General features: G+C 47.2%; 1 protein-coding gene across 2 annotated transcripts in view; it reads left to right on the forward strand.

Annotated features, from left to right (window-relative positions):
* The window catches only part of LOC138177215 (vascular endothelial growth factor receptor kdr-like), a 202793-nt gene that overhangs the window by 116883 nt on the left and 60316 nt on the right, over positions 1–25594 (forward strand). For both annotated transcript variants that reach the window (XM_069108292.1, XM_069108293.1), the window contains exons 11-12: positions 5388–5508; positions 19126–19234. In XM_069108292.1, the coding sequence (XP_068964393.1) occupies positions 5388–5508; positions 19126–19234 (230 nt within the window). The remainder of the gene's footprint in view (positions 1–5387; positions 5509–19125; positions 19235–25594) is intronic.

Consider the following 25594-nt stretch of genomic DNA (forward strand, 5'->3'; position numbering starts at 1 on the left):
ATTAGAAACCCAACAAATAAACTTGAAATAAGAAAATTTGAAAATCAGAGGAGAAATAAATAAGTTGGAGACAGGCCTGTCCACTGAAAGGTAAGTGTTGACTTTTAGTATGTGTCAAAGATGGTATTCGAAATCAGATATTCTTGACTTCAAGGTGAGCTCTCTATCCTGAGGGACTCACTGGCCATGATTTAGCCAAATTCCCTGAGCCACTGAAGTCTTAGCTACCCCTGCAGCCCTTCAGGGGGCCTTTTCTTTCCCCACCAGATGCTAGAGAAGGATGTTTGGGGGAAATGATCAAGTTTAATCCACCCACCTCCTCACTTCTGACACTATTTCATTTCCTTTGCTCTCCTTCCCTCTCTGTTGGCCATTCCTAGACCATCAACACTGGTTTCCATTGGCCCACTGAGCTAGACAACATCTACCATGGGTTTCAAGGGCAAAAACATCTTAAAATGATTAGGACTCTCAGTAAGATCAGTTGGCCTCTACCCACCTCCAGCAGGATTTTTATCACATGACCCTCTTACCTGAAATTTGACCAAATTTGACCAAAAGTCATCTCAGAGAAGAGGCCGCTAGAAGCTGGGGGGTCCAGGAAAGGCTTCCTGCGTAAGGTGGAATTGGAACTGGGTCTTGAAGGAAGCCAGGAATTCAGAGAAACAGAAGTGAGCAGGATGGACATTGCAGGGATGGGATAGCCAGGACAAAGGTGCAGATGGGAGATGGAGTGTTATGGTTGGCTGGACCTGGTGCCACGTGCAAACATGCATAGAGAGGAATAACCACAAGGAAATAGCTCTCCCTCCTCACCACTGCTTCTAGGAACTCCCATCTCCTTCGATGGAGGCAAAAGAACACCTTAACCCTTGGGCTCCTTCTGTTCTGGGTTAATGTGAGCAAAGCACATTGTAAGCCTCAAAGCACCCTCAACCCCCAGTTCTTAGTGTTCTCGCCCATTGGCTTGCTTTTGTGTTTATTCTGTTTTGATTTTTCTGCTTGTATGTTGTATTTCTCCTTCCCCTCCCTACCTCCCCTGACCCCTCTCTCTTTCTCTGTCTCTCTCTCTCTCTCCCCTCTGTCTTTCTGTCTCTCTCTCGTTGTCTCTCCCCTCTCTTCTTTTTCTCTCTCCTCTCTTCTTTCTATGTCTCTGTCTCTGTCCTCTCTTCTCTCTCTCCTCTCTCTCTGTCTTTATGTCCCCTCTGTCTCACTCTCCTCTGTCTCTTTCTATCTCTATCGTCTCTCCTCTGTCTCTCTCTTTCTCTGACTCCCTCCCTCTCTCTCTCTCCCCTCTGTCTCTCTCCTTTGTCTCGCTCTCTGTCTCACTCTCCTCTGTCTCTCCCTGTCTCTTTGTCTCTGTCTGTCTCTCTCTTTGTCTCTTTCTGTCTCTCTCTGTCTGTCTCTCTCTCCTCTATCTTTGTCTCTCTCTATGTCTCTCTCTGTCTCTCTCTCTCCATCACACCCACACCCACACCCACCCACCCACACACCCATACCCACACACACACAGAAAAAGAAGCCCAGATGCTCTCATTTTTACACAGGCTTGTTGAACCCAATTGGCCAAGGCCCTGTGGGAGTGCAGGTACCAGATCCAGCTGTTGCCTCATCTGTCAGATGGGGACAGTACAGCTCACATTCCTTACCTCCCAGAGCCGTGGTGGGTATTACTATCAGCAGCAGCATGTCCTCAAGTGGAATGGATGAGCGGTCTCAGGAGGCAGTGAACTCCCTTCACTCACTAGAGGTGGTCTTCAAGCAGGAACCAGATAGCCAGTGGTCACACATAGTGTAGAAGACATTCCTGCTTGAGTACGGATTGTACTTGGGAGATCTCTCCTAGCCATAAATCTAGGCATCTGTGAGGAGGCAATATAGTCATTGGATTTGAGTTTTTTCTCACCCATTCCCTTGCCTTGTGACCTTGGCCCTCCATCTATAAAATGATGGGATTGAATATTATTTAAAGTCTCTTCTGACTCTGACGTTGATCTGTATATGGTGGTTGGACAAGAGGACCTCTGGAGACCCGTTCCAGGTGAAGAACACTGTAAATTTTCAAAATAAATTATGTGCACACATACATGAGACAATATCCATATATACACATACACACAGCCACATACCACACAATGCACACACATATGTACATGCATGCACACACAATACACATACGTATATGCATGTATCCACACAATATACATATGTATATGCATACAGACACACATACACACACTCATATTAAGCATTCCAGTATCTTTTTTCTAACCTTTGGGAAAGCTAACCCCCGGCAGGCAGAGTGGGTGCTTTGTGGGCTCCTGGGGTGACTGGAAGTTAGGAGGCCTAGACTCCTGCCTGCCTGGGTCACCTTGGGCAAGTTAGAGAGGTTATTCATTCTCTGATCTCTGTTTCCTAATGAATAAAATGGGCCCAGATATGTGAGGAAAGGAAAGTAAGCTATGAAGGTGAAGATGACAATGCAGTGTGAACATTGGTCCCTGATAACTTTAGTCGGCCACAGGGTCAGAGAACGTCAGAGTTTAAGGGACGGGCTGACGGACCCAGGAACAAAATAAAGCCCAAAGCGATGAGATTGGAGTGCTTGTCTTCTGGCTCCAAATCCAGAGTTCTTCCCACTATGGAATCAATACGTCCATTATCTAGTCCTACCGAATGGCCCAGTCTGGGGGGGAGACTCCTGGGAGAAACAGATGTCTATTCCTAGGTAAGCTGGTCCTTAGACCAAGAGGTACCTACCCATTCAGGGAGGGGGTGAAGTTCTGCTACATTATGTGTACCTGAGGTTGAGCTGGGGCCAAGTGGCTGCTCTGCCACTGGGCTGGCCTTTGAGTTCGTTTTCTATGTGGCAGAAGAGAGCTCAGTCCAATGGCTGGAAAGGGCCTGGCAACCCAGGAGCACTGCTAAATTGGCCAGCACCATCCTTCAGTCAGAGACAGGCAGCCGCCCTCCCCTGATGTTAGCAATCACCATTTATTAAATATCCCAGTCTCATTTTTTTCTCATGACAGCCTCTTGGCATATTTCTCTGCTGGGAAGATGGATTGGCTACTTGCAATATACTGAGAAATTAACCAGGGTTTGTTCTGGATGGTGGCCATAGATAGTGACCCCTATAAATCTGCCCTTTGATGCATTGGCAGGTCTGTGTGGAGGGCTGGGGCCTTCCCAAAGAGCTTACTCTTAAGCCTCCTCCTGCTATTTCAGGGTCCAGGGTACCAGGGGTTTTTTCCCATGTACCCCTTCTAAGTCCTACATTCCACCCAGAGGGACAAGAGGGAACCCCAGGAGCAAAGTCTCCCCATTCTGATTTAGCAAGTTGGGGAGATGAGACACTCTCCTCCCACCCAATCAATCAATAAACAAGCATTTGTTATTATGCACCTACTATATTCTAGGCATTGTTCCAAGGCCCTGAAGACTAGGCCAGTCACTGCCATGTAGGAGTTCAGATTCAGTAGGAGAGGGTGAAGCCAGAACTTGTTATCAATATGGAAATACAAGCTATACAAAATGAACACTATGATTGGGGGTGGTGGTCAGCCATTGAGGGAATCAGGAGGAACCTCTTAAGGGAGCTGGTGTTTGAGCTAAGCTAAGCCCTGAAGGAACTAGGGATTCTGAGAGGGAAAGGAGGGAAAGCATTCCAGGGACAGTGTACAACCCATGTATAGAGGATAGTGAGCAAGGTGACTTTGGCTTGCACAGAGTGTGGAAAGGGAAAGGAAGAAGTATTTATTAAGCACCTCCTGTATGCCCAGCATTCTATTAAGCACTTACAGGTATGATCTCATTTGATCAATTATCTCTTTTGAAGGAGAGTAAAATGCAATCTGGAGCAGCTAGGTGGTGCTGCAGAGGATAGAGTGCTGGCCTGGAGTCAGGAAGACTCATCTTTCTGTGTTCAAATTTGGCCTCAGACACTTTCTAGCTGTATGACCCTGGACAAGTCACTTCACCCTGTTTGTCAGTTTCCTCATCTGTTAAATGAACTGGAGAAGGAAATGGCAAACCATCCCGGTGTCTTGGCCAAGAAAATTCCAAATGGGGTCACAAAGAAATGTCATCTTGAGCAGAAGAACATGTGGCCTTCTAGGTCCTTGGATGGGGTCTTTTGACTGAGTCCAAATTTTGCAGACCAAATCCTTTTATTAAGGGGATTCATTCTGAGAAGTTTGGATTCAGGGAAAGGGCCACCCTTGAGGACCTAGACGGCCACCATGTAGCCTCAAGGCTGTAGGTTCCCCACCCTTAGTTATAGTTAATAGGGCACTGGGGTCAGCAAGACTTCAGTTCACATCCTGCCTCAGATCAGAGGACTCTAAATTGACAGCTGGAAAGGGCACTGGAAGCTATAAAGTTGAAGGCCCTCATTTTACAGAGGAGGAGAATAAGGCCCAGGAGATTGAGTTACTTGCCCAGGGTCACACTGCTAGGATTTGCTGAGACAGGATTTGAACTTGTGTCTTTCTGACTCTACATACAGTACCCTGTGGACAGTGGAAGAATAGTGCCCTGTCCACTAAGCCATGCTACCTCCCTAGGAGACAATACCCTCCCCTCCCCAATTGAATTCCTCTCCACCCATTGAAATCCAGATTTAATGCTACCTGGGACCCAGGAAGGCTGCCCTGAGCCCCTCTGCCCCTTGGATCTCATGGAGCATTTGATTTGGATCTTGCATTCACTTATCATATATACTGTGTATTATTTGTGTTTGTGCAAGTCTGAGCAGATCCAGGAAATAGAAGGAACTTGCCCAGGGTCACACATAGGGCCCAGTCTGCCCCTCCGCCCTCCTTTTACAGAGGAACAAACTGAAGCCCAGGGAGGGGAGGGGATTTGCCCATGGTCAGAAACAGGATCCTAACTGTAGAAATAGAAGAGGCCTCAGAGGCCACCTAGGCCAATTCCTTCATTGGATAGAGGGGGAAACTGAGACCCAGAGACAGGAAGAGATTTGCCCAAGTAATAAAGCCAGGATTTGAACCCAGGTCTTTTAGTTCTATATCCCAATCTCCCCACTATGCCACAGAACTGTTTGGGCACTATTCTCACAATTAGAATTCATGAGTCTAATGGACTATGCTGGGGGATGGGAGCCTGGGACCAGTGAAAGAGAAATGAAAAAGCTAGATGGGTACAGGCAGGATCCTCATCACCACACACACACACACACACACACACACACACACACACACACATACACACACATGTCAGGCCTACAGGGTTGCCACTTAACTCAAGTGAGACAAGGCCCACATGGTGCGTCTTCACTCAGGTGGCTTGAAGAATCTGGTTCTAATGATGTGCTTAGTGAACGGTAACCATAACAAGACTGTAAATCCTTCCCTTCTTTTCCCCAGGTGCAGAGAACGAGGGAAGAGAATTGAGCTTTCTAAAGCAATTCTTGAAAAAGGCCTGTACGATGTCAACCAAATCCAGTCTGTCGAGGAGACGATTATATCGAGTAGGGATAGGAACAAGGTACGTTTCCAGTGGGACGTGCTGGCGGTATTCATGACCTCACAGCCCAGACATGAGCTGGGTCAGGCAGGGAGTGGCCTTAGCCCCACTTCTCAGGCCCTGACACCAACAGTGAGTTGCTAACTTCTCACATTCCTGCAATTCTCAAAGCCTGGGATCTGGGTTAAGTCTTGGCCATTTATAAACATTGAGTTTTTTGGTGGTGATGTCGCCTTCCCCTTTAAAGAGCCCTCATCAGGGGCCTCAAGGGTCAAGCCTACCATGGAGTCTTGAGAACATCCCAAGTGTGTCTACATCCTGCTCTTAGGGGGTCATGGAATCTTGGACTCTGGGGAGTGGGGGAGGGGCATGACAATCGCAGGTAGTTGCGGGGGGGGGGTCAAGTAACTACAAAAGAGGTGACCATAGAATAGTTTGGTATAGAATTTCAAAGAATTTAAATGTCATGCAGTCTAATACCCTCCCTGCCACTTGCATCCACTGTATAACATTTTTAACAAGTGCACCCTCCCCCCCCGCAAGGCCAGGTACCTGAAAAACCCCACCATGGAGCCCTCCAATCTGAATGGACAGGGAAAGGGTGATGGGGAGGGTAAGACCTGGAAGGTGGAGGATGATTGCTTGGTTTGGGGTGCTGTGAAGTAGCAGACAGAGTCCAAGATGGGTAAGCAGGAGAGCTGAGGGTGATCCCCAGCTATCTAGTGCTTTACACAGTAGGCCCAGGACCTTTCCAACTTGGAGGGAGGGAGTCTCACTAAAGATCCCCTTTTAGTACCCCCATCAAGTGGCCCTCTGGTCATCCAGGAAAGGGGGCTTACTATTTCCTTAGGCAGTCTATTCCAAGCTGAGACAGCTCACATTGCCAAAGAGTTTTCCCTGACACTGAGCCCAAACAAGTCTTTTAGACATTTCCATGCATTGCTCCTGGTTCAGCCCTCTGGGACAAAGCCAAACAAGGTCTACAACAGTGGCCTATCAGAGAAATTTAAGTATTGTATTAAGTGAGGTCAGAGCAGTAAATCCCTGGAGGCTTCCTGAAGCAGGTGGCAGTGGGCATGAGCTGTGAAAGATAGAGAGGGATTCAGAGCTTTAGAAGGAGGAAGGAGACAAGCATCTATTAAGGGAGGAGGAAGGAGACAAGCATCTATTAAGCCCCTGCTGTGTTCCAGGCACTGTAAGTAAACACTTTCACAAATATGATCTCATTTTATTCTCACAACAACCTGGGGAGGGAGGTGCAGTTATTATCCTTGTTTTACAGTTGAGGAAACTGAGGCAGGCAGAGGTGAAGTGACTTATCCAAGGTCACACAGCTAGGAAGTGTCCGAGGTGAAATTTGAACACAGGTTTTCCTGACTCCAGGCCTTATGTTCTGTTTACAGCGCCCTCTAGCTGCACAGGCTGCTGTTGTTGCTGCCATAGCCTCTTTGGAGATCTTTAGCATAAATAGCCAAGGCTTTGGGCTCCATCTTCTACAAGTCAGGTGTCTCCACTCTGTTCTGCACTCACGTACTCACAAGCTGATGCCTTCTCAGGTGGCTTGGGGCATCTTGACACCCACTTTGCTTTATAATATTCTGGATCTCCAGCTGGAAGGGACCTGGGAGTTCAACCACCCCAACCTATCACTTCACAAATGAGGACACTGAAGCCCAGAGGAATGAAGTGGCATATCCAAAGTCAGACATAGGGTACTGGATCTTTAGTTGAAAGGGCCTCCATAAAATGGGGAAAAGGGTGAACTATTGTGATTTCTGAGGCTTCTCCCAACTTGAAATCTGGGATCCTGCAGGAGAGGAAATCTCCCTGAAAACATGGGAAAGGAGAAGGACAGGTATTATAGCTATTTTTCACACAAGAGGAAACTGAGGTAGCAAAGAGGGATATACTTGGCCAAGGGCCCAGTGGTGAGTCTGTTAATGGCCTCCCCCTTCTACCTATTCCTTTCTTGGGGCTCCAGAGACCTGATACCTAGCAGCAAACAGTCACACTGCCCTTTCCATTCATACCTGGAGTAATTTCTAGGTCCCTAGGCTAGTCTGACCAAGTGCTGGGTTAACAGCTGCCCAGGGGTTGGGGCTACCTGGGATGGTCAGGCCATCTGGCATTTCTCAGGAAGGCTTTCATGCTGTGAGTCTAATATAAAACAGACTAGGGATCTGGGGGTGGGGGTGGCAGAGAGGGAGAACAGGGAACCAGACTGATCTGAACCGTTACTGCATTATGCATTATCAGCAAAGCAGTGTGGGTACATGCCATTGAGCTTGGCCATTCAGACCTGGGCTCTGCTTTAGTGGCCAAGGGCCCAGTGGCCAGAATTGGGCTGTAGGAGATGAAATGACAGCTAGCATGGGGTTCCCATCTCTTGATGCTATCCCAGAAACACAGGATGTCTGGGTCTGTGATATAATTGGTATAGGGAATTCCCAGATGAGTAAACTCCCTCTCCAAATACAGTTTGGCACATTTTCTGCAAGACCTGAGAGGTTTGTTGACTAGCTCAGGGTTGCACAGCCAGTATGTAGCAGGGTGCTCAGGGAGCACCTCTGCTGGGAGAGCTATCAAGCCCTTTTCAGAGCTGTTCATTTACCTTCACCTATGGCTTCAAGAAACTGTAGCTTGCATAGCAACGTGCCCTGGTAAGATGGTCTCAGAAGACAGTCTAAACCAGACTGAGGGTAAGTGATAGACCTCAGACCCATCAGTGAGTTGGGGGGGGGTGTCTACCCCACATATGTTGAGACTTCCCCTGGTAGAATGGGCAGATAAGGAAATATTCAATCCAATGGCCATGAAGGCTTGATCAGGTATCAGAGTCACCAAGGGCCCCCACTGCATCCCAAGCCATTGACAGTTGTCCTGATTTCTGTGACTCTGTCTCAGTTAAATCCATTTCACACTCACAAATCACACTCACATCAACCCATGAGAATGAAGGATGGGGGCAGTAGGTGTCACAGTGCTGCCCTGGAATCAGGAGGATCTGAGTTCAAAACTGGCATCAGACATTTGACGCATACTAGCTTTGTGACCCTGGGCAAGTCATTTAACCCCAATTGCCTCAAAAAAAAAGAAAAAAGAGAGAAAAGGATGAAGAATGAGGCAAAACTCCAACTAGGCTTTCCTGCCTCAGAGGTCACAACTCTCACTACTATGGCACATTGGAATTTGGGTGGGGAAAGGTGCAAGGGTTTAGACGAGGCCCCATGTAGATTGTAGTGCTTTGACGAGGAACCCAGGTTTAAGAAAGCCGCCACCTGTGGGGCAGAAGTATATTTGTTAAAAATCAGATCTCCCAATTACTCAGTGATTTATAACTTACAAAACAGTCCCCATCCATTCTTTGATTCTTCCCCATATCACTGGCAAGAAAGCAGAACAGGGATCATTATCTCCATTTTCCAGATGATGAAACAGACCGTAAGAGACAAAGTGATCAGTCACGAAGTTAGCAAGTGCAGAAGCAGGCTTACAAAGGATTTTCTTCAGAATATCCTTATAAGAGAGTCAATATGAGGATTATTAGTCCCATTTTACAGAGAAGGAAACTGAGGCACAGAGGAGGACGTGAACTACCCAGTCAGTATCACACCAGGGTGCCTAGCACAGTGTTGGCACACAGTAACTGGCAGCACCAAGCCTAGAAACCAGATCTTCTGCCTTTACATACTGTCCTCTTTATACAGGCCTCAACACTGCCTCCTTCTGTATCAAGGCAAGAGCTCCACAATTGTTTCAGGAATGAGTCAAAGAATCTGAATTTTCCTTTTCTCCTCTCTTCCCCCTCCTCCTTTTCTTCCTCTTCTTCCCCCTCCTCCTACTTTTCTTCCTCCTCCTCCTCCCCTCTTCTCCTCTTTCCCCTCCCCCTCCCTTTCTTCCTCCTCCTCCTCTTCCTCTTTCATCCTATCCAAGTGACCTTTGCACAGTCCCTTCTCCTTTTCTTGGATCTGGAATTTTGGTCAATTTCATCAGGTCCCAGCCCCAAAAGGAACCCCTGGCCCTCCTTCTCTCCCTTTCTCCCTTCCTCCTTTCCTTCCTCCCTCCCTCCCTCAGCTAGACTCACTCCCATCCGACCCAGAGGCAACAGCTCTCCACAGGACATGTCCCTTGATGAAAATGGCTTCTTATTAAGAGGAAAAGCCAATGAGGCCCAGCTCTGATTTCAGCCTGCATCCCATCGTGTTCTGAGCCAAAGCTGCCAGCCTCCTTTTGGAAGCCTTGGGCTTAGCTAAGGGCCTCTCCTCCACTTTTCCATGGTATCAATTTCCCCCAAGCATTGAGGAAAACTGGTGACCTTCAGACTCTGGGTGTCCAGCCCAAAATAAATAGTCAAGGAAATGGACAATTTTAATCCCCACATAGCTCAACAAGTCATTCATCTGGCCTTGTCAAGCTCAGCCTGAGAACAATCAAGATGTGAGGGGCCTTTCTGGACCCCCTTCTGAATGAGGACAAGCTAAACTCAGGCCCTTTTCTCTGTTACTGGATACTTTTCCCCACAAAAAGGAGATCAAGGATTACCCGGCATCCTTCCAGCCCTCTGCTTTAGAATTCTGCTCAGTTTGCCAAAGGTAGAGTGACCCAAGTATTAATGCTAGAATTCAATTGAAGGAGCACTTATCAGAAGCCTATTCTGTGGGAGGCCTTGTGCTACACTCTGGGGAAACAGAGGCAATAACATAACAGTCCCTGCCCTTAAGGAGTTTCTGTTCATCCAAGGGATACAGCATGGGCACACACAGAGTAAAGAGAGAATAATTTTGGGGATGGGAACAAAGGCAGGAATGAACATCTTAGAGGGATTGGGAAGGCCTGTGGAGGGAAAGGAACATAAAATTTGGGGCTTGGTTTTTTCAGTCATGTCCCCAATTGGGGTTTGCTTGGCAAAGATAGTAGAGTGGTTTGCCATTTCCTTCTCCAGCTCATTTGACAAATGAGGAAATTGAGGCACACAGGGTGAAGTGACTTGCCCAGGGTCACACAGCTAGGAAGTGCCTGAGGATGGAGTTGAGCTCAGGTTTACCCGACTCCAGGCCCAGCAATATATTCACTATGACACCCAACTGCCCAGATTTTGTGCTAAACAGTATTTTACTTAAGGGGACAGTAGATAAAGTGCCTAGAGTCAGGAAGACTCATCTTCCTGAGTTCCACACAGCTGTGGATGACCAAACAACAACTTTGCATCTCTGGAACCTGAGCCATGGGTAGATGATTGAGAAATACTTGATTACCGATTGATTCACATATACTAGCTGTGTGACCATAGGCACCAAGTGGCTTCCTCTCTCTGAGCCTCAGTTTCCTTCTCTGTAAAAATCATAACATTATAGATTTGGAGCTGAAAGGGAACTTAGAGGTAATTGAGTCCTATCCTCTTCACCTATAAGATGGGGAAACCGAGACCCATAGAAGTCCAGGGTCTTACCTGAGGCCACATAGGGAATAAGTGGCAGAGCCAGGATTTGAACTCCCAAAGTCTTCCAACTCCCAACCCAGAAGTCTTTCCATTCCTGGCTCTGCTCTCCAGTGCTAAAATACCTTCCCTAGCTACTGGTCTTTTGCTGCCATCAGCCACATATGTGTTGTACGGCCACAGTCCAAATACAAGGTATTTGGGATGGCTCACTTCCATGGCTTCCAGTCACACAGATGGAAGAGAATAAGATCTTTGGATCCCCAGGCCTCCTCCTAAACATGGGCCCACCTGAGGGTTCCAGGGCAGTGAGCAGGCAGACAAGCTGGCTCCTGGAAGGAGTTGGAAGATATGTCTGGGTCAGGTCAGGCTCTTTTCTTTGGAGAGTGATTGGGGTTAAGTGACTTGCCCAAGGTCACATAGCTAGTAAGTGTTAAGTGTCTGAGGCTGGATTTGAACTCAGGTCCTTCTGACTCCAGGGCTGGTGCTCTATTCACTGTATCACCTAGCCACATCCAGGTCAGGCTCTTTCAAAAGCCCATAGAGAGGGCCCAGTTGTCCTTGCTAATGAGGAGAGAAGGAAGCCTTGGTGGGGCCCAGCCCTGGGCCTGCCTGGCAGGGGTCAGAAATGGGTACAGAGAAGAGATTGCTGGGGTTGGAGTCAGAGGATCTGAGTTCAAATTCTGGCTCTACCACTGAGCCGTGTTACATTGGGTAAGTCACTTCTCTCTGGGCTACCAAGTTGGACTAAGTGATGTCTAAGGTCCTTCCAGTTCTGTGATCTTAGGAAGGAGAATGGAATGAATAGTAGAATGGAGAGGATATTGAGGAAGGGGGGGAGAGCTTTCCGCTGTAGGAAGACACTTCCTTTACTTATACCTCAGTTTCCCTCTCTGTAAAATGAGGGGATTGGCCTCAGCAACCTCTGAGATCCCTCCAGCTCTCAAATCTCTGTGCCTCTGTTTGTTCAGCTCAGGCTCAGCATCATACTCTGTTCTCCAGCTGTGATTCCAATCACACGTGTCCTAAAACACCCAGTATAGACATCTGGAATGCAGCTTGGTGCCTTGGCCCATTTTTAACACGTGTGTCTCTTTTCTCCGTGTCAAAACACTGCCCAGATAAACATATGGAATTGTGGGGCAATCAAATTTGCCTCCCTCGTTTCTGAGCCACGGTTTTATACCTGTTTGCGATCATTACTGGTGAATGACTAGCCAGCCCAGTGTGGGGAGGGGATGGGCACGAGACAGGGAACTGGGAAGGGCCATTAAGATTTGACCATCTGGCTCTGCAAGCCAGTTACTTTTTTCCTTCTGAGATGATCTCAATCTTCCAAAGGAGCCATCCATGACAGTGTGGTATAGGCCCAGGTTCTAAGTCTGATTTTGCCTCTAATTAGCAGAATGACCTTGGGCGAGTCAGTTCTTCTCTAACCTACAAACTCCTTTGAGGATCCTAGACTAATATTTCTTAAATTGGAAGGGGTCAGTCTGTCTAAAAAGGAGGACACTGAGGCTCAGGGAGAAGCAGCGGGTCCAGAATCACACAGAGCCTGGATTAGAAAGGCAAGTGAACTGAGCCTCAAAGGATATTCAGAATCCTAAGGAGTAGAGATGGGGAGGTAGTGTATTCCAGGCAAAGTCTTTGAAAAAGTAGGGATGGAGTCAGAAGAGAAAATGTTGAGTCCTGGGAATGGGTAATGAATTGGTCTGTGTAGTTAGATTATAGGGTGCATTAAGGGGCATATGTGGAATAAATCTGGAAAGATAGTTGGGAGATGAACAGACCTAGGTTTTAGGAATATTCACTTGGCATCTGTGTGGAAGATGGATCAGAGATGGGTTAATAATGATGAGCTTTACAGTTTTCAAGGGATTTTCCATACATTATCTCACTGGAAAGGAGGGGCCTCTCTGGCTTCCTGTAGCAGCCTCCTAATTGGCTCCCCTCCAGCTTCTTCCCTCTCCAGACTGTCCTCCGCACAGCTGCTAAAGAATTTTCCTAAAGCATAGGTCTGACCATGCTACTCCCCCTCCTCATGAAGCTTCAGTGGCTCCCTATTGTCTCTAGGATAAAACCTTTGACTTTTAAAACCTTCACCACCTCTCCGCAAGCTATCTTTCTGGCCTACCTTGTGCACTCTGCGATCCAAACAGACCTTCTATCTGTTCCTCACACATGATGCTCTACTGGCCAATCTCTGTGCCTTTGGGTTGGTTGTGGCCCACGTCTACAAGGCATGCATGGCATGCACTCCTTCCTCACCTCTCCTGAGGCTCTCTTCCAAGGCTCAATTCCTTGGACTCTTCCCATAGATTCTCCATTTTCCTTTAAGATGCAGCTCAGGTGTTATCTTCTGCATGAAACCTTGGTAAACATTCATCTTACACTTTGCCAATGTCCCCAACTGCTTGGGCCTTTCCTCCCAGACTACTTTGGATTGCTTCTGCCTGCATTTATTCTCTACATACTTAGGTGTGCCCTCCCCAGTAGGATGCTAGCTCCCTGAGAGCAGGCATTATTTCAGGGGGTGCTTATATCCCCAGCTCCCGGCATGTAGCAGGCATTGAATAGCTACTCATTGATTGACCAGTCACTATAGGGACTAAGTCCCTTTTTTACAGGTGAGGAAACTGAGTCTCAGAGAGAGATAACTCATCTATAGTCATGACTAGTATGTTCCAGGAGCAAGATAGGAAATAGGAATCCTCTTGACTTTGGGTTTGCATTTCTCCCTGCTCCTGCCAAAGCTAACCCTAGGAAGAGAAGTGTCCTGCCCCAAATCCTGTGACCTTGTCATTGGTCAAGCCAGAAGGGACCTTAGAGTCACTGACTCAAAGCCCTTCACTTTGGAGGTGAGGCACAGATATGTTACAAGGCTTGCCCAGAGTCGCATGTCTATTGTCTGAGGTAGGATTTGAGCCTAGGTCTTTGACTCCCCAATAGTGCTCGCCCTCAGAAGAAGGAAAGGAAACAAGCATTAAGCACCTACTATGTGCCAGGTGCTGTGCCAAGCACCATAGAAATAAGCCATTGTCTGATACAGACTCTTGGAGGGAGGAAGGGTTTGGTTTGGTTTTGCTTTGTGGAGGGGGGAAGGCAGGGCAGTTGGGGTTAAGTGACTTGCCCAAGGTCACATGGCTAGTAAGTGTTAAGTGTCTGAGTCTGGATTTGAACTCAGGTCCTCCTGACTCTAGGGCCGTTGCTCTATTCACTGCACCACCTAGCGGCCCCAAGGGTTTGGTTTTTAAAGGAACAGGATTTGGAGATAATTTGGACCAAAGTGAGTTCTTCTAAGCCTGGAGGGCAGTATGGGAGAAGGAATAAAGGCAGGAGGGCTAGGTGAGAGTGAGACAGACAGAGAAAACCAGGTCTAGCCATGCGCTCAAATGAAGAAATATTCTTCACATTCATTATTCTTTGTTATAGAATAATATTCCATGAAAAGAGAAAACTCATCCAAAGTTCCATAGACTGAAGAAAGCAATATAAAAAATAATAACATGGGGGCGGCCAGGTATCACAGCAAGTAAGAGCACTGGCTCCAGTGTTGAGAAGACCTGGGGATCGAATCTGGGCTCAGACACTTAGCACCCACCCAGAAACACCTGGCCATGTAACCTTGAGCAAGTTACTTAACCCCAATTACAATAAATAAATAAATGAATGAATGAATGAATGAATGAATGAATGAATAATAACATGCCCAATGATTCTAGCTCGATAAAGACAGCTACAAATTATAATAGTAGCTGCCATTTATTATAGTACCTACTATGCACCAGGCACCATGTTATGTGCTTTACAACAGCTCTGGGAGGGAGGTCTGTTATGACTCCCATTTTGCAGATGAGGAAACTGAGTCAGATAGAGGTAGAGTGACTTGCCCAGGGTCACGCAGCTAGGATGTATCTGAGGCTGGATTTGAACTCAGGCCTTCCAGACTCCAGGTTTATCACTCTGTGCATCCCCCTAGCTGCCCTGCTGTAGCTAGAAAAAAAAAATTAATTGGGCTTGAAAATGGTCAGGACTTAATTCAAATTACCCTAATCTATAAACCCGATCAAGAAATACAGAATGAAGGCTGGTGACTGGTGCTTTTGCATTAGATAAAAAAAGAAACAGCTTCTAGCAGCTGTGGAAATATCTGTCCCCATTATGTAATCAGTTCTGTCATGTTAACTGGCCCACAGTGGCCTGGTTCCTTGCGAATATATTCTGTGTTCTGGGCATCTCAGCCATAGAGGGCCAGCTTTCCTTACACTGAGTCATGCTTCTGGGGGCTCTGTGACCCAAGGAGGGAACAGGTCAGGAGGGGCTGAGACAGAAGCAGCACCTGGAGGTAATGGCTATTCCCTGGCTCACCTGTGCAGGGGAGGCCATGTTGGCCATGAGTTCAGAATGTCATATCTCCTGGATTTAGATGGATGGACAGGGAAGAAAGCAAGTTCCAAGAGGCAGGGCTTGGCGAAAACAAACAAAACCAAAAGATTTTCTTTGAAGGGTTTGCTATTTCCACCCAAAGAAAAGGCCTATTTTTGAATCAGCCATTATGTCTGACTCTCCTGAGTCCCCATGCATCTTGTTATGGAGGGTAATGTATAGATTCACAGAATATTAGAGCGGCAGTGGGGCTTGGAACAGAGTTTATCACAATATTGGAGCCTTAGAACAGGGAAGGTCAGAGCTGGGAGGGCCCTGAGAACAGAGGTCAGAGCTGAGAGGGGCCTTAGAACAAGGAATGTCAGAGCTGGGAGAGGTCTTAGGACAGGGAATATCAGAGCCTGTAGGGCCCTTAGAACAGGGAAGATCAGAGCTGGGAAGGCCTTTAGAACAAGGGATATCAGAGCTGGGAGGGGACTTAGAACAGGGGATGTCAGAGCTAGGAGGGGCCTTAGAACAAGGAATGTCAGGGCTGGGAGGGATTTTAGAACTTGGGATATGAGGGGGAGAGCTATTAAGCATTGATTAAATGCGTACTGTGTGCCAGGCTCTGTGCCAAGTGCTTTGCCCATATTATTGCATTTGATCCTCACAACAATCCCGCAAAGTAGGTGCAATTGTGATCCACGTTTTACAGTCGAGGAAACTGAGGCCCACAGCAGTGACATGACTAGCTCAGGACAGTACATCTAGAAAGTATCTGAGTCTGAATTTGAACTCAGGACTTTCTAAATCCAGGCCAGTGCCAGAGATGGGAGGGGCCTTAGTAGAAGGGATTCATCCAACACTTCTTTTTATTTTTTTAAAGCAATCAGGGTTAAGTAACTTGCTCAAGGTTACACAGCCAGTTTTTTCTGGGTGTGGTGCTAAGTATCTGAGCCCGGATTTGATCCCCAGGTCATCTCAACACTTGAGCCAGTGCTCTTACTCGCTGAGCCACCTGGCCTCCCCCCATCCAACACTTCTGATACCAACCTCAATGCTTTTTTTATTCCAACAGTTAGAATCTCAGACCTGGAAGGCATCTTGCCTTAAAACATTGAACTTAAAATGACTGAGCTAGGAGATTCCCTCAGATTTTTACAGGTGTGGAAACTGAGGCCCAGAGAGAGAAAGAACTTGCCCATGGTTGCAGAGATAGTAATTAATGGAGCTAGGAGTTAAATCCAGGCCCTCTGACTGTAGCCTCAGGCCTCTTTACGTTGCTAGTTTCTGGAAAATATGGCAGCTCAAAAAGCCAAGTTCAGGGAATGAATAAGGCACAGTCCTTTCCCTTGGGAAGCTCCCCCTCATTTTCAGGTCATTGAGCTCTCTCTGTCTCTTTCTCTGTCTCTCTCTTTCTCCTTCTCTGTCTCTCTCTTCTCCCCTTCTTTTTCTTCTCCCCTCCCACTCTGTCTCCCCTTTCTCTTTCTTCTCTCTCTTTCCTCTTCCCTCTCTATCTCATTCTACCTCTCTCTGCTTCTCTCTGTCTGTCTCTGTGTCTGCCTCTCTGTTCCTCTGTCTCTGTAATGTTAATAAGATATAAGATCTTCCTGGCCCATTAATGGGAGCTTGCTTATGGGGAGGCTTTCACACCTTTTGCTCGTTTCTAATTAGGCCCTGAGTCAGGAGGGTGGGGATGCCCTCTGGCTCTGAGAAGTGTATACATACTCTGAGTTGGTATTTTGCTTTGGGGCTCGCTCATGAGAAGGATCTTGTGATTCCCAGTTGAGATTCCAAGTGGCTGTATGTTCGAGCTCCCCGACTGCTCAGATGTAAAGGCTCTCTCCATCCAGGGATGTATGTAAAGTGTATAGTTGTTTCAGGCAGTCAAAGGCCTGTCTGTTGGTCTGTTACTCTGCTTGTATTTTCTCTGTATTTTAATTGAAGTTCAGGGAGCAGACATTTCCCCTGAACTAGTGAATGGAATTAAAAAAACATTGTTGACCCTTAAACAACTACCTTTCCTAGTAAAGCAGACATAAGAACCTGTGCTAGCAGCCATCCTGGGGATGCCAGTGTGGTTGCTGCTAGTTTCTCTGTCTCTGCCTGTCTCTGCCTCTCTGTTTCTGCTTGTCTCTATGTCTCTCTGTCTTTGTCTCTGTCTTTATGTCTCTCTGTCTCTCTCCTGTTCCTAAGGGGAGCAGGAGCACCTGTCAAAGGCTTTGCTTAAGTCTGAGTATGTTTTGGTATCCCCTGGAGCCACCAGTCTAGGAAATGAAGTTGGTCTAGCATGACCTGTTCATGTAGGAGCTTAGTAATCACAGCTCCCCTTTCAAGATGCTCACAGACCATCCCTTTTGATAAAACAGTCTGGTGTGTTGCCAACTTAGCAACTCATAGTTTGAAAAACTCACCCTATTTCTTCTTTGAAAAATCTGGCCCAATGGGCCCTTATCCAGGCCGCATCTCACTTGCCTGTTCTCCAAACGTTTTTCAGGAGTTCTGATGGCATGAATGTGCCATCCAACTGTTTGTCCGGGCCAGTTTGTGGTGCATCTGTTGTTACTGAATGTCAGGACTAGAAGAGGTCTCTGGGACGTAGCATTCGTGTTGGCAGTGCCGGATGGGGCCCTAGTATGTAGGATCTGGAATGGCAGTGTAGGACGGGATCCTAGAACGTAGGATCTTGGATGGCAGTGCTGGACAGGACCCTAGAACATAGTACACAAGATGTTAGAGCTGAAAGAAGCCTTAGAATACCATATTTCACTGTATAATCATTGCAGATTTTATGCCAATTTTTTTGGCAAAAAGTGGGGTGCAGCCATTCCCTATGTCACATCTTTACTGCCTGCCTCCCCAAGGTTGCTTCATGGCTGTAGCAGGGAGCCATCAACAGGGCTCTCTGGAGCAGTCACCAGTGAGTAAGAGGCCTGCCTTAGCCCTCATTTGGGACCAAGTGAGTCTCATAGGTTAAACAGACCATACAGGCTGTGACCATCGGTGATCACATCACTTTAGCATTCACTGTCTTTCCAGGCCCCCAAGTTCTCAACTGCCATGTCATCCGGAGGGGAGGGAGTCTGCCTGCCTCAAGCATCTCCCCACTCCTCACATCCTCCAAAATTGCCAAAATGGCTTACTCCATGGAGGGGCTCCCTATTGCCTCTGAGATCCAATGATATCTCATCTTTATCTTGATCTTTAAAAAAATATTCTATTATTTGTGTAGTTCTAGTATGTCCGTGATAGTTAAAATAATATATATGCTTTATAAATGAATAAATATACATATGTAGAGACATTTGCTCCAAAATGTTTCACTCATGACGTAAGTGATCCAAAAAGTTTGACCATCACTGGAAAAGGTGGGTAATTCTTAATTGGACTTCTGAGTACCCGGTATGTAGAAAGTGCTTAACAGATGTTTGATTTATTATTAGTCACCTGATTGACTGAGTAGCTCAGATAACAAGCTTTTGTGCAATTATGGGAATTGTGTATCTCCTTGATTGCCCAACAGAAATGATCTCTTATTTGAACTCCAGATAAGTAGCTACAATTCAGAGCACTATGTGAAGGTCTCACCTCTATTGAACTGTAAGCTTCTTGAGGGCAGGCATCACATCTCATTCACTGTCAGATTCCCTTCCCCACCAACAGCACTGGACACAAAAACTTTTTGAATAGGTGAATGGTAGATAATCGGTTCTCTAGCTTGCCCCCATGAAGACCATTGTTGACATTCAGTCCCATCCCAAGGTCATTCCCATGGCCTGTGGTCAAAGCCATGGTCCTAACTGCAGCATGCCTTTTCTCCCCTTTCTCCTCAGACCCTGAGTATGCTCACCATCACTTCCAGCAAGAGCTCTGGGGTTTACTTCTGCACTGCTTACAACAAGGTTGGCAGGGACGAGAGAATGATGAAGGTCTACGTCTCAGGTAAATAAAGAATGGGACTCAGAATGTGTGCCAGGCAGAGGAAAGCAGGCTGCCACCTCCAGAATTGTACTGAGAGAATGACAGGCTACAGATTGCCAAGCTGGAAGGGAAGGACCCTAAAGGACATTTTATTGGCCTAACGAGGTGGTGACTTGTTTAGGGTCACATAAGTTTAAACGTGAGAGCAGATCCTAGTCTTAAACCTGCGTCCTTCTAAATATATTATAATTATAACGTGCTTTGCCTCTTATGGAGCTCTTAGATTAAAGGCATTTCGTTCCCAGGAGCCCCCAGTTAAAATAGAAATGTTAAATGTGGGACAGCTAGGTGAATAGAGCACCGACCCTGGAGACGGGAGGACCTGAATTCAAATCCGGACTCAGACACTTAACATTTACTAGCTGTGTGACCTTGGGCAGGTCACTTAATCCCAATTGCCTTGCCTTCCCCCCTCCAAAAATAAAATAGTTTTAAAAAATGTTAAATAGCTGAAATGTTAAAATAGAAATGTGGCCCAGTGGGCCATAATCAGCCATAGGTACCTTTGGAAGGACCGGCTTTGAAGAACATATATGGGGGCAGCTAGGTTGCGCAGTGAATAGAACACCAGCCCTGGAGTCAGGAGGACCTGAGTTCAAATCCAGCCTCAGACACTTAACACTTACTAGCCATATGACCTTCGGCAAGTCATTTAACCCCAATTGCCCTGCATTCCCCCCTCCAAAAAGCAAAAAAAAAAAAAAAGGAACACGTATGGCCAGCTCCTCAAAGTGTGAACAAGTCTTTTGACACAGATTATCTGATTTTCTCTTTTATGATGACCTATTCTAAGCACCCCCCTCCCCAGCTCTGACTGTCTCTGTTCCAGTATACATCTTTTAGAGTTATGTTCTATGATGTTCTTCCAAGTCTGACCTTCCCTATTCCAAAGTCCCTCCCAGTTCTGCCATTCTCTGTTCTGATGTATGTGTTTTCGCTTCAATATTCTATGATGCTCTGATCAATCCTCTCTTGGCCTATAAACATTTTTAGAGAGTAGAAAAGGAAATGTGTAGGACTTCAGTGCTTAAATGATATGGTTCCCATACTGGGGACAAGCTGCTCGGATTGGTGGACTGAAATGAAAAGGAGCCTGGCCAAGGGCCAGGCAAGGCCAGGTGATAATTGTGGGTCTTTGGGAACTTTGAGCTTGGCCACCTGCAGGGTGTTTTAGGGTTGTTGGCTAGGACCCAATGACCATTTCTTAGAACAGAGAGTTCCACTTTCCAGGAGGAGAGGGATATGCCTCTCACATCTAATAAATTACCAAAGAAATCATGCCTGACTAATCTGTTAGAATTAGTCAAGAGTAAATAAGCACAGAGATAAGGAAGGACTGGTGGATACAGTTTATTTGAGAGGACAGGAGTGTGCCAAGAAGCCTTTGTCAAGGTTCTGTACCAAAAGCTATTTTAAAAAGTGGACTCACCGGGGGATTGAAGGAATGTTTTGTTATGGACAGAGAACTGGCTTGAAGAAAGAGACACAGGGAAGGGATAAACAGATCCTTCTCTTCATTGAGAAGTGTAAATAGTGGGATCCCTCAGGGATTAGGAGGGGACTAGTCTTACTTAATATTTTTATAAATGATGCTGAAGAAAGAATGAACAGTGAAACTCCTAAGTCTGCCAGTGACTCTTGCTAAGTCCTTCCAGGGTGGAGGATGCCCAGTCAAGAGAGATCCATCCACCACTCACAGAGCTCACAGGGCCTGGCAGGGGCCTCCAAGTGGCAGGCAAGCTTCAGGGATCTAGCAGTAGGCTTGGTTATAATGACAGAAGGGAAAACTCTGAGGCTGCAGGTCTGAGGAAGTGTTATGGGAAGCCTCATTGACTCTACTACATAAAAAAGTGCCATCTTCACCACAAGCCTGGGAGGCAGAAGCCTTGAGTTTGGGTCCTGTCTCTGACTCTTGATGACTGGGTGACCCTGAGCAGGTCACTGAACCTCTCAGTGCTCTGGGAAATTTTCTAAGATGCCAAGTTGAAGAGAAGGTACTACCCTGAATAGGTAGAAGGAGTGCTCTCACCTAGGAGTTCCTTCTGTCAGTGAAATCACAGATTCGTTCCCTGTGCCTATTTCTAGCCTCTATTATGTGTCGGGGATGGGGATACAAAGAGAAAATTGGCCTTTTCCTTGAGAAGCTCACATCCTGATGTATCCAGTGATCATGTGGACTGCCACAATTACATAGTTAGTGTTATTGCACATTGAGTGATCCGCTGGTCTGTTGTGAGCAGTTTGGCATATGGAAAGAAAACAACAGAAAATAGCACATATCAGAATATGGTGGACCTAAGCTATGATTCACAGAAAGATTTGCACTCATATTGGATTTCTTTTTTGTGCGGGACAGTAGGAATAGTGATCACTTGCACCTGAGATTCTAGTATTAGTTGGGAACTCCCAGTGTGGGGTCTCCTTCCATCAAAGTAGAGCAGCACTTGGTCTACTGGGAAGCACTGAGAAACCTCCCCATGTCTCTCCCCTTCTTACTGGCTACCATCCTAAAAGGAGCATAGAAAATAGGGGCAGGTTTTGATCAAGAAAATTTGGGTTCAAGTTCTGCTCTGTCACTTTCTTTTTTTGTTTGTTTTTTGCTTTTTGGAAGGGGGAAGGCAGGGCAATTGGGGTTAAGCAACTTGCCCAAGGTCACACAGCTAGTAAGTGTTAAGTTATCTGAGGCCGAATTTGAACCCAGGTCCTCCTGACTCCAGGGCTAGTGCTCTATTCACTGCACCACCTAGCCGCCCCTGCTCTGTCACTTTCTGAAGGTCAGAAAATACATTGCTTCTCCCCTCTGAGTCTCAATTGCTTTATGTGGAAAGTGAGAATGTTGGATTGGATGATCCCCTGAAATCCCTCCAGGCCCTAAATCCAGAAATTCCATAATTCTTGTTAAAGATCATGTTCCTTCTTGTGGGTATGCCTGACAAGGAGATATTATTCCCTGGGACTAGACATGTGTGAGTCGGCTTATCATGGAATGGATCACCATGGGCCCTGGTGAGTGATATTTTATGGCCTTTAAAAGACATTTTTCCCAGAGGAATATTAGGAAAGCCTCGGTGGTTGTACAGTACGCCCCCTGGCCCAGCCTCTGGAGTGCTGCCCCCAGCTGCCTGGTGACCCTGCCCCCAGCTGTGGTCATTAGGATACAGATGGAAATGGGCTCCAGTTGCAACATCTGGGACTAAGCACAGATCTTTTGAGTTAGAGACCCTTCATTTGGCACTTGAGGAAACCAAGGCCCAAGAAATTGACTGACTTGTCCAGGGTCACTCCAGAAAGTTGGACAAGGGTGGAGTTCCAATATCCCAGTACTCACAGTCCCCTTAGGGCCTATCAGGAGCTGATGATCCGAGCTTGTGACCCACTGTACAATGCCCTTAGATGTCTTAGGTCACCCTTTGAGGTAAGCGAATTTGGCAGATGAGGAAACTGAGGTCTATTCTAGCTCAATCCCCAGAAGCTCTGGAGTCCAGCTTTTTAGAAGAGCTTCAGAACCATGCTCTACTTTCATCCCATGCTGGATCTTTTTGGGGGCCAGTGACCCCCTTTTCCTCTACCTCCCAGAGTCTCATCACATGCTCAGAGCCAAGTGGCTGGATGGAGGAGGTGGATATGAGGTCCTCCATGGCCCTGCAGAGGGAGCCAGGCTCAGAGAGGACAGTGTGAGGATGGAGGAAGGCCACAAGGATCTTCAAGGGCTAATGTTTATAGAGGCAGCTATTGCTCCTGGGGCACATGTGCGTCCTGCCCCTGCCTCTTACTCACCGCCACGTGCTGACCGGCACCACCAGGGCCAAGGCTGAGGGGGAGAGCACTCAGGCCTGTCTAGCAATAGAGGTCCATTGAGGTGATGAGACCTGGAGGGAACTAGTCCAATCCCTTCATTTGACAGAGGAGGAAACTGAGGCCCAGGGAGGGGAAGTGACATACCTGGAATTCAAACCCGGGGCCTTTGATTCTCAATCCATCATCAAGGCAGATGATGGCACAGAGCATGGTGCCTGAAATCAGAAACACTCGAGTTCAAATCCAGCCTGAGACACCTCCTAACTGTATGACCCTGAGCAAATCTCTTAATTGCTATCTGCCTCAACTATAAAATGGGGAATAATAGCATATGCTAATAGTACTTATTATGATAGGCATACTAGAGAGAGAGAGAGACAGAGGCAGAGAGGACAGAGAGAGACAGAAAGAGAGAGGGGGGAGAGAGAAAGAGAGACACAGAGAGGAGAGAGAGAGAGAGAGAGAGAGAGAGAGAGAGAGAGAGAGAGAGAGAAACAGAGGCAGAGAAGATGGAGAGACAGAAAGAGGGGGGGGAGAGAGAATCTGGTACATATATAAATGCATTTATATAATATATAAATAGGAGCAAATAGGTAGCCTATTGAATAGAGTGCCAAGCTTGGAGTCAGGAAGACCTGAGTTCAAATCCAACCTCAGACACTAGCTGTGTGAGCCTGGACGAGTCATTTAGCCTTATTTGCCTCCGTTTCCTCATCTTTCAAATGAAGTGAAGGAAATGGCAAAGCAGTCCAGTAGCTCTCCCAAGATTTAGTCCCTAGCCTCTGCTGTGTATGAGGAGCTGGGCCCCAAATGGGGTCACGAACAGTCAGACCCAACTGAACAGTGACATTAATTCCTAAATGCTTATAGGAACAATCTAAGTGCTTATTCCTTCCCCACTGTACCAATTGGTTGGGAATTCTGGTTGGGCAGCATTTCCCCTGGTGGCAGAGTATAGCCTGGCCTCCATTTGCCAGCCCATCATGGGGGAAGCCTGTTCTTCCCAGGGCTAACTAACCAAAGTCCATTGTGGAAGGCCTAAAAGGCATTACCTCATTTGTTCCCAGATGGGGCACCCCAAGATTGAGTGACATGGTCCATATGGGTTTTCTGTTGTCAGCTCCCCAGTGCCTACTGTCAGTCTTAACCCGGATCTTCTATCCAAAGTGTGGCCCACAGGGACACTCTGAGTACAGGCCCAGGGGCAAGGGGGAAGAAAGGAAAGAAAACTGGTTTCCATCTAATTCCTTTCCAGGCATTGGCTGAGAAGGTGGCCCCGTTCTCCCCCCCTCTATCCCTTGACACTTTATGGATCTCCAATTTATACAATAGTTGCACGCTCTCGGCATGTTTACAGGGCACATGGAGAAGGGGTCTGTGTCATCTCCCTGCCTGGCCGAGAGTCAGCAGGGCTGTCCTGACAAGGGTCTGAGGCAGAAATCTGGAGGGGCAGAAGTTTTCAATTAGTCCAATCTCCAAGCAAAGCCTAGGAAATTAAAACCAATTATTTCCTTGTAAATACAAATGGACTCAGCCTTCCTTTCTGCCTTCCTCCAGTGACTGCAGTCTCATCAGGTAAGACTGCACGGCCCAGTTGGGAAGTTCCTCCTCCTAGAGGAGAGAAAACCCAGGTGATGAAAATCCAGGGCGGCTTCTTTGGGCTGTGGGGATTATGCTGTAGACCGGTGAGATACAGGGCCTGTGGCCAACAGGAGGAGTATTGCCTAGTTCAGGACTTGGGGCTGCCCCCACCTCAGCCCCAGCCCAAGTAGCCCCTGCTGGTAGGGCCCTTTCTCATGCTTGTGACTCTAGGGTCCCAGCATGGGAATGAGCAGGTGGGCTTAGCAGAGGTGGGCACATACCCATCTGGGTAGGGTCTACCCAGTGTGGGTTCTATGACCTCTCATGTTCGATTTCAACCTGTGGGGTCCAGGGAGCAGGAACTTCCCCTGCCTAATTCAGGACAGGGCAGGCTGGTTGCCCCCCTCCCCCTTTTTAATTGAAATGGATGAGCATTACATGTAGCAAAAAGAGCCCTGGCTTTGGAGTCAGAGGGCCTGGGTTCAAATTCTACCTCTTTTTACTGCCTGTGTGACCAGAAGCGAATCTCTTCCCCTCCCTGAGCCTCAGTTTCCCCTCTGTAAAATGAGGGGGTTGGATTAAAATGGTCCCTTCCAGCCCTAGACCCTATGATCCTACCCCATATATTGGGAGCACAGAAACCCTGGAAAGGAAAAGATAAGGCTAAACACGGCAGATTTCCCACCCCCAGAGCCCTGTGCTTTGGAAGAAAGTGGCCTTGTGTTTCTGATCGACGAGCAAAAGCCACTTCTTTTGAAGGACTCCCTTTGTGGCTACATCTTTCAGGAACGTATACATACTGAGTATTGCATTGTTCCAATCACCCCCTTCCCTACACACACACACACACACACACACACACACACACACACACACTCGCACGTTCCTCTCTCTCTCTGTCTCTCTCTGTCTCTGTCTCTCTCTGTCTCTCTCTCTGTCTCT

This window comes from Petaurus breviceps, unplaced genomic scaffold (assembly GCF_028583685.1).
Source record: "Petaurus breviceps papuanus isolate PSGF00001 unplaced genomic scaffold, PetGlider_PUasm1.0 90339, whole genome shotgun sequence".
Lineage (NCBI taxonomy): Eukaryota > Metazoa > Chordata > Mammalia > Diprotodontia > Petauridae > Petaurus > Petaurus breviceps.